The sequence below is a fragment of the Plecotus auritus genome (assembly GCF_963455305.1).
Source record: "Plecotus auritus genome assembly, chromosome: 1".
Taxonomy (NCBI): domain Eukaryota; kingdom Metazoa; phylum Chordata; class Mammalia; order Chiroptera; family Vespertilionidae; genus Plecotus; species Plecotus auritus.
Window position 1 is genome coordinate 122,064,079 of NC_137770.1, and position 8,831 is coordinate 122,072,909.

An 8,831-nucleotide genomic window follows, 5' to 3' on the forward strand; every position below is an offset into this window, starting at 1 on the left:
CATTTTGGAAGTGGGTCTAAAGAGCCCGAGAAATGTTCATTCTCAATCCATTAATTTCACTTCTGAGAATCTATCTTAGGAATGGATAGTGACATGGGGAATTTCTCATGAAATCACGTTAAGCATCAAAAATAGGGTGTACAGCCCTAGCAGTTTGGCTCAGTGGATAGAGTGTCGTCCTGCAGACTGAAGGGTCCTGGGTTCGATTCTGGTCAAGGGCATGTATCTTGGTTGCAGGCTAGATTCCTGACCCTGGTCAGGGTGTGTGCAGGAGGCAGCCGATTGATGTGTCCCTGTCATATACATGTTTCTCTCTGTCTCTCCCTCTCTCTTCCACTCTGGCTGAAAATCAATGGAAAAATGTCCTCAGGTGAGGATTACCAACAACAAAAAAATAGGGTGTACAAATTATATGATATATAATCCCACTCACATAAATTATTTATTTATATATTTTGGGGTGATTTGGGAGAATATTTTTCTTATGGGTGATTTTGGTGATCATATCTCTATATTTTATATTTATATACTCTCCATAATGAGCATTAATAAAAAACCAAGGAAGAAAAAAACCTCCATGAAATGTGAAATGATGGAACCAAACAAATTCCAAAATTAACTTTGGGAGTCAAAGGGTCAAATCACTAGTACTGGTACAATCTGTCACTTTGCAAGATTCAGGAAATACATGTTTATGTCTATCTGAAAACTCTCCATAAGACTGAGGCAAGGATCACCAGGTTACAGCTATGGCTGGGCTAATTTTGTAGGTAAGGTCATCAGGTCAGATGGCTGTGACATTGCATGCAGCCTGTCCCCTGCGAGGTCTCCATTTCCTAATCTGTACAATGGCATGGTGAAAGGGGTCAGATTAAATAATCTCTGAGGGTCCTGGCAGATCTCTGCCGAATCTGTAACTCCATTGTTGTTATTTTAAATCCTCACCCAAGGATATGTTTTTGCTTATTTTAGAGAAAGAGGAAGGGAGAGGGAGAGAGAGAAACATCGATGGTTTTGCCTCCCACATGCACCCCAACTGGGGATCGAACACAAACCCTTTTGGTGTACAGGACAACACTGGGCTGTAACTCTGTCCTTGAGGGAGAGAACTTTGACTTGCCTGAGTCACAGAGCTGAGAGCAACTGAGTGCTGAGATGTGCAGGTTCTAGCTCCTTATCTGCTGAGAGACCATAGCACAGGACTTTGTTAGCTATTCCCACCACTGCGACTTGCCTTAGCTCTGCTTCTTGGCCATGCTCTCTTCCCATCAGCCCCTGGGCCCACACAGCTGGGGGCTAGTTTGACTGCTCAGCCTTTATTGATTTCAAGCCTGTCTTCCCTGGAGGGGCAGAAAGCAGGGAACCTTATTGTTTGGAACCACTTAGTGGAGGCATGAACACAAAGGCCACTGAGGGACCAGCCCTCTCTGCCCAGGAAGAGGGTGTCTCCCCCTTCTAGGGTGTTCTCTTTGGGCATTAAAAATATATATATATATAGTTAGTTAGTTAGTGATTTTAGAGAGGAGGGAGAGGGAGAGAGATATGGAGGTATCAATGATGAGAGAGTCATTGATCAGCTGTCTTCTGCATGCCTCACACTAGGGATTGAGCCACAAGCCCAGACCAGGAATCAAACCATGCCGCTCAACCACTGACCCATGCCAGTCGGGCCTCTCTGGAGATGGTTTGGCTTTCACACTGAGCTACCCAGATTGTTCAAAGAAAACCAATAGTGACTTACTGGTGTGAGGCAGCCCCTCCCTTCCCGGCTCACACTTAACCTGTAGGTTGACTGGAGTCCACTCTCACACCATCCACTGCATCAGCTCCTCAGCTTTGATAAGGCCTCTTGTTTGGTGTCCTTTCTCAGAACCCAGAGGTTTAGGGTAGGGGTGGGGAACCTTTTTTCCGCCAAGGGCCATTTGGATATTTATAACATCATTTGGAGAGCCATACAAAATTATCAACTTAAAAATTAGCCTGCTATATTTGGTCAAACATTTAATTAACTCACCCCTAATGCCTTGGTGGGGCCAGACCAAATTATTTCGAGGTCCTTATATGTGGGACCATTATCCTGGCTTAGGATAATGCTGCTTGGGTCCCTCAGAAATTTGCTTTCAACCTTGAATAAATCTCAGACTCCTCCCTCCCAGTGTGCCTTCTTAAGGTAGGGGCCAGAGGCCTAACTGCCTGGTGCTCGGATGAGGTAGACTGATTTTCTTCTGGCCCACTAATAAGCTGAACTTCAGGCTTCTAGAGAAGACAACTAGTAAGACTCCCACCTGGTCAGCTGCACAGAACCCCTGCCGGAGCTGCTGCCTCCGGACTGCAATGTCTTCAACCTCACCCTAAATAGCAGGGCCAGTCTTGGGTGGTGGGCAGGCTGACCTGGGTATGGTGGAGCTAGTAGGGAAAAGTGTCCCTGTGAAAACTCCCTTCCTGATGTGGGCCTGTTTCTTCCTAGTAACTAACAGATGCATAGGAAGATGACTTCTCCGAAGAGCCCCCTGTTCTGCACAGAGAAACTAGACAGGGTTCAGACAACCCCGGACTCCAGGTGAGCCCCCTTCCCCAAGTCAGATATGCATGTGGATTGAGGGTGGGAAGCCTTTAGGAGGTGACCTGATAGAAATGGGACTGTAAGGCTGAGATAAGATGTTAGGTTTAGCATAGGCTGCCCAGGGCCTCTTCCTCCCACTCCCAGGCCTGACCCAGTGCACTGGGACCTAGCAGAGTCCAGGCAGCTCAGGTTACCAGCCTCCTCCCCTGCCCACCTGTCCTCAGGCCAATTTGGCTAGGACAAAGGTTTGCATTTCAGCACCACCCCATTTCTCCCAGCCTGGTAGCCTCCTTCAGGTCAGGTGAGTCTGCCAAACTACTCACCACAGAGCTCCAGGCCACCAAGAGGAGGCTGCTAGGAGGCAGTTCTGCCGGGATCATGGCCCATGGTCAGGCCCCGGAGCTGTGAGTCTGACACCTCCATATCACCCCCTCCCCAAACTGATCCTCATCCCTGTGCCTACTGTTCATTGATTCTTGGGTCTGCTTCTCTGTTTTTACCTCTTGGCCAGAGAAATAGGAAAGGGTTTTTGACACCCAGAGGTGGTTGGCTCCTAAGCATCTCTGAGAGATCTAAGCTCAGGCTGAGCAAATCTCCTGGGGGTGGGGGGGGGCGGGTGTCACTGCTCTCAGCTCTCTGGGAGGAGGGGCCACTGAGATCCCTTTGTGCAACCCCTTTGTGCATCCAGGAGTGTCCTTCCCCAGGGTCGAGCTATTTGCTTGCTGTGCTTATCACTGCTGTGGCCTCTAGAGTACTCCTCTCCAATCTCTGCCCTAAGCTTCTGGCTTGAAGCCAGGGCAGAATTGGCACTGAGGATCCATGGGTAGGACTCAAGGGTGCCTTGTCCCTGGAATGGAATGTCTCCTTTGCAGTCTGCACTGGCCAGAAGGCTTGAAGGGTGAAGAAATAAAGAAATACAGTCGAGAAGGGGTAAGTGTGTGAAGGCTGACTTCTTGCTGCCCAGCAAGGAAGGGGCCCTGGGCTGACTGTATTCAGTAACTGCTGGCTCCTTGGCCACCAGGAAACCTGAGTGGTGTCCCTCCTGGGTGGGAGTGGTGCATTCCCCTCCAGTCACAGGCTGCCTATTAGGACCCAGAATTACCAGGAGTCAAGCTGTGCTTGGAACTCAGCCCTCTACACCCACTGGCTATTTACTAGTGACTTCATGCTCAGTATCCAGGGGGCCCTGTGGCAGTATTTCCTGGTGGCTGGAGCAGGGCCCCTTCTCAGCCCAAGCCCCTGTGTTTGCAGACACTACTAAGTAAATACAACCAGCAATACCACAAGCTGTTCAAGGACATCCCCTTGGAAGAGGTGGTTCTCAAAGGTGAGCTGTGTCCCTGGTATGCCTGGGCAGGTGCCTGTAGTGCCTGAGGCCCAGGTACTGTCCTCACAATTTAGAAATGGGAACTGGCTGCCTTTTGGATGTGGTTGGTTCTTTTTTCTTCAAAAATGTGAGAAGACTGGACTGGTTTGGTATATAGAGTTGAATTTATGAAAGTTTTCTTGAGGAAACTAAAGGGGTTCCAAATATTATTTCTGTTATGTTCTTATCAGTGATTATTCTTTCCTGTCAGGCCTCTCACTGCACAATCAGGGTCCTCTCTGTAGGCAGGAAAGGGCAGGGCAGGGCATTCTGCCTGAGGGAGTGAGAATCCAGGCTTGAGTGGAACCACGGCAGAAACCTGTCTGAACCGTTTGAGACATAGATGGAGAAAGAGGAAACATCTAGCAGTCTGCTGGGGTGGAGTGGGGGCAGTTAGGACTCTCAAGAAAGGACTCTTGGGGTACTGGAGGATGGGTTATTTGGGAAGTTGGGTTCTAAGAAGGAAGACAGTTCCTGAGGCTAGACTCTGGACTCTTCACTGTGAGGACCCAGGCCCTGGGGCTTCCCAACAGACCTTGCTCATGGTAGTCTTCTCTTTTGTGACTTCCCAGTGTGTTCCTGTGCCCTCCAGAGGGACCTCCTTCTTCAGGGCCGGCTCTATATCTCCCCCAACTGGCTCTGCTTCCATGCCAGCCTCTTTGGCAAGGATATCAAGGTAGTAATGAGTGGTAAGGGCTGCCATAGTCCAGTGAGATCCCTGCCCCAGCCCAGGAAAGAGAGAGGTCCCTGCCCTGGGGGCATGCCTTGAGTCACACCTGTCCTCCTGCATGCTGGTGAGGCCCCTCACTGGTTGGATGAACAGCTAAGAGGCATCTCACCTGGTGTCAATGCAACCCCTTCCAAAACAGAGGCCCCGAGTCTAGATTCTACATAGGGCCTGAGTTGGCCTGAACAGTTCACAAATTATTCTGCCTCTGAAATGCCGTTAGAATCAGAGTGTGATGTAGATGTGGTCAGGACATAGCTCAGGGAACTCCATTATTAGAGTACAGGATTCAACAGAACAGCCATCCTTGGCCTCCTGGGTAAGAGGGTGAAAGTCTGGAGTGACATGTGCTGCCAAGGCTGGGCATGGTGCGGGTAACTGGAAGGGGAAAGTGTATGGGAAGGGGGAGGTTCACACACTCTCCCACATGGGTCCAGGGTTCTCCATGGTGCCCATGTTTGGCTCACTGCAAGCTGGGGCTGGAGCCCTGTTCTGGAAGCAAAGGGACCATGTCCTTGGGAATGAGTTCTGAAAGAAGCATGCCTCTCCTCCCTCAGGTGGTCATTCCTGTGGTGTCTGTGCAAATGGTCAAAAAACACAAGATGGCACGACTCCTTCCCAATGGCCTGGCCATCACCACCAACACTAGCCAGAAGGTCAGTGAGTCTCTGAGCCACTCTCTCTTGTTAGTCTCCCCATCGCAGCCCCAGGAGCCCACAGCCTGACTCAGCACACTCTCATGTCTTTACTCACCCCACCCCTTTGTTTTCTTTCCATGTCCCAGTATGTTTTTGTGTCACTGCTCTCCCGGGACAGTGTATATGACATGCTGAGGAGGGTCTGCACTCACCTACAGGTATGGAGCTCAGGGGCAGGAGTCAGGCTAGGGAGGCTGCTCAGGCCTGGACTGAAGTTTTGGGACAAGGCTGTTGGGGAGGGTAACCCATTTCTTCAGCACAGGGAACAGGGGCAGTGAGAGGAGAGTAACAGGCTCAGGCTCAGTGTATCAGAGGCAGTCCTTGGACTGTGTGTCTGTATTTGTGAACATGTCTCTTTGAGGCCAGTGACCTTCATATGTCCCTGTGTAGATGCCCTCACTTGTGCTTCTTCTGTGTATAGAAAGACAGTCAGGAGCATGGGGCTGCTTCCCAGGATGCCTATAGCTCTCTCTGGCCTATGGTAAGAAAGGGGGAGGAGCAGCAGCAGGGGAGAGTAGGTTGCCTTAGACTTGACCCTCTGCTCCAGCATTAGATAGGGCACCCCTGCAAACTATGGGAGCTAGGCTGCATCTGATCCAAAATGGAGGTAATGCTTCCCCATGCCTGATCTTCGCTGTTCCAGATGGACAAGTAACTTCTGTTCCCTTTCCTCCTCAGCCTTCCAGCAAGAAGAGTCTGAGTGTAAGAGAATTTTCAGAGGAACCTGAGTGCGAGTCTCTGGTGAGAGCTGAGGCTGGGAGCAAAAGCTGCTGGCTTGAGATTGCCTGTAGTTCTAAGCCTTCAGGGCCTCCCAGGCAGGGCCCACAATGTAGAACTAAGGCACCAGGCTCAAGAGCCAGCAGTCATGCTGTCAGGGTTCTCCTAGACCTGCCACACTCCAACCATGCAGAGCCACCAGGTCCTGGCGATGTGCTGATTTTATGAGCAGAACAGATGTCTAGGTCCCAGAACAGTGTCCAGATTGAATCTCACACTGTACAGGCACGGAGCCAGTGACCCGTTCTCTTCCTTTCAGCAAAGTCAGGAGGGCCTTTAAGGGGTAGAGATGTTCCTGGGGAAGAACTTCAAAGGCTACTAATGTAGTACCCAGACAGACTCATTTTAGATTTGCTGAGGTCCTAGCAGTTTCCTTTGGCAGTTGGGGTTCAGGGTAAGTAGAGCTGAGTTTCTAGAGTAGGGATGGTGGTGAAAATGGCCCCAGGGTGTTTGAAGCCTTCTTCAGTAACTATAGCAGTCAGGCAAGCATGCAGTATGCACAATACCATGCAGGGAGATAGAAGGTGATGTTCCCATTTTTGTTGATGGGGACCTTAAGTGCCCACTGCCAAGATCGGTGACATGCTTAGACTTCGAGCCCAGATTAGAAGTCATGACTTATTCCATCTAAGATAGGTTGTGCTGGGCTTTCTCAGACTCAGCTGATCTGACCAAATACTTCAGTGGACTTATATCTTGGATCTCATGTCTTGGATCTTCACTAGCAGTCTTCAAAGACATTGTTCCTTGGATGAGTAGCTGGTTACAGCAAGGAAGCAGATAGGAGAGACACGTGATTGCTATGGCAATGGTTTCCCCTTCCCGTGTACCTGCTTCCATGCCTTGCTAGGCATCTATGTTGGTAATATATAGAGAAAGCTTTGATAAAGTGATGGGGGCACCTTAGGGCAAATAAGATCCCAAGGGCCGTGGTGAGACAGCTCCTGCTTTTTCTGCAGGAAGTCCTCATCCCTGAGATGAAGTGGAGAAAAATATGCCCTGCCTCCAGGTCCCTGTCCCTCCCAGGCAGCATCCCTTGTATCCCTCCAGCATCCATGGACTCCCCAGACAGCTTCTTCTCCTCCAGGAAACCTCCAGGTTCTGGTGAGTTCAGGGGCCTTGTCCCATAGTAACAGCATGCAAAGACCAGGCTTCTTCTCCTCCCACTTCTGTGAAAAGGGGTCATCACTGCCAGTGGGGCTTCTGAGAGCTGTTTCTTTCTCCAAATCCATAAGGGAAAGCCAAGAGCCCAAGCAGCTTCAGAGAACAGCAGGAGGTTGGCATGCCCCATTCTGAGCTGGGGTCCTGCTGTCCCAGGAAGATGAGTAACTGCTCTCTTATTGCAGAAAATGCTGTCTGTGAGGAGGAGACACTGGAGGAGGAGCCCAGGAGCAACGAAGAGCTGAGGCTCTGGAATTACCAGCTCCTCAAGGTCTTCTTCGTGCTGTAGGTGATTGTTTAGGGGAGGTGGGTGTATGGGTGTTTGGACCAGGGGCCTTGGTGTGTGAGGAGGTCACTGTCCAGAGCAAGGGGAAGATTCTGAGTCAACTGCAAGCTCCTGGGTAGTGTCTGGAGGTCACATGACAGGCCCTTTTGTGGTGAAATTATTTCCAGTTTTATTTTTACAATCTTGTAATTTAGGATTAAGGCTGTGCAATGGGGAGGGGCAGGAGATGAAACTGTTGAGAAAAGGAAAAGTTGTATAGGATTGGAGAAGGCTGGCAAAATTGGAGAGGGCCATCAGGTAGACTAGGAAAGCCATGGCCTTCTTGCTGCCCACCATTAGGGCAGTTTCTGGTACCCCAGACTCATCTGTAACTCTGCCTGAGGACCAGCAGACAGTGAGCATGGTAGGATGCTTCATGAACAGCCAGCCCCTGGTTCCTCTCACCTTACCTCATCAACATCCTCTGGCTCTGCTGACTGGGGCCTACCACCTTAGGGGATAATCTTAGTCTCCCAGAGGAAGTGCAGGACCAAGGTGGCTGGTCAGAGGGAAGGTGGGATCAGCTGAAGAACCCAGAACTCCTGCTGGGCTTTGAGGACACCGCCATGGAGATGAGTCTCAGGACCCCCATGTGGCCTTTGGAATGAAAGATACCCAGGCTTGAACATGGCTGCAGGGCAAAGGGTTCTTTAATTCTTCCAATTACAAGAGGAGCTAGTCCCACTCCTACTTTTTGTGAGCCTCTAAAAGTGCCCTTTTTCTAGATGAGAAAAACTCTTGCCCCCTTTTTCTCCAGGATCTGCTTCTTGGTCATGTCCTCATCCTATCTGGCATTCCGCATTTCCTGGTTGGAACAGCAGTTATGCTCCCTGAATTGGGATGGCCCAGTCCCTGGGCACAGGTGAAGCCCTTTCTCTTCCCAATGCCTCTGGGATTCAGGGCTAAGGACTGGGACCAAAACCTACAGCCAGGCTGCTTGTTACCTTGGCTGAATTGGCCCTACCCTTGATAAGCTGGCTTGATGGCCCCAAGCAAGATTGGGCAGAATATGTGGGGTACACAGATTCCACCTGACCCACTTTATGGAGGGTAGGGGGAGGCTTCAGTGACCTACTTCTCTACCTTCTAAGCCCTTTCTCTGATCTAGGCATCTTTCCTATGTGCAGGTAACAGCCACTTGGCCTTTGTCCCAACTCTTCCAAGAAGAATGCCTTGGGAGCTAAGGTTCCATCAACGGTCCCCTTGGTTTCTGA

General features: G+C 50.3%; 1 protein-coding gene across 1 annotated transcript; it reads left to right on the forward strand.

Annotated features, from left to right (window-relative positions):
* Positions 1-2,477: 2,477 nt before the first annotated feature.
* On the forward strand, positions 2,478-8,483 carry GRAMD2A (GRAM domain containing 2A; the record flags this gene model as incomplete). Its single annotated transcript, XM_080674160.1, has 10 exons — positions 2,478-2,560; positions 3,436-3,493; positions 3,815-3,890; positions 4,502-4,605; positions 5,214-5,312; positions 5,441-5,512; positions 6,033-6,095; positions 7,091-7,235; positions 7,478-7,577; positions 8,375-8,483. The coding sequence occupies 10 exons, from the start codon at positions 2,478-2,480 to the stop codon at positions 8,481-8,483; spliced, it is 909 nt and encodes a 302-aa protein (XP_080530286.1).
* Between the last annotated feature and the right edge of the window lie 348 nt (positions 8,484-8,831).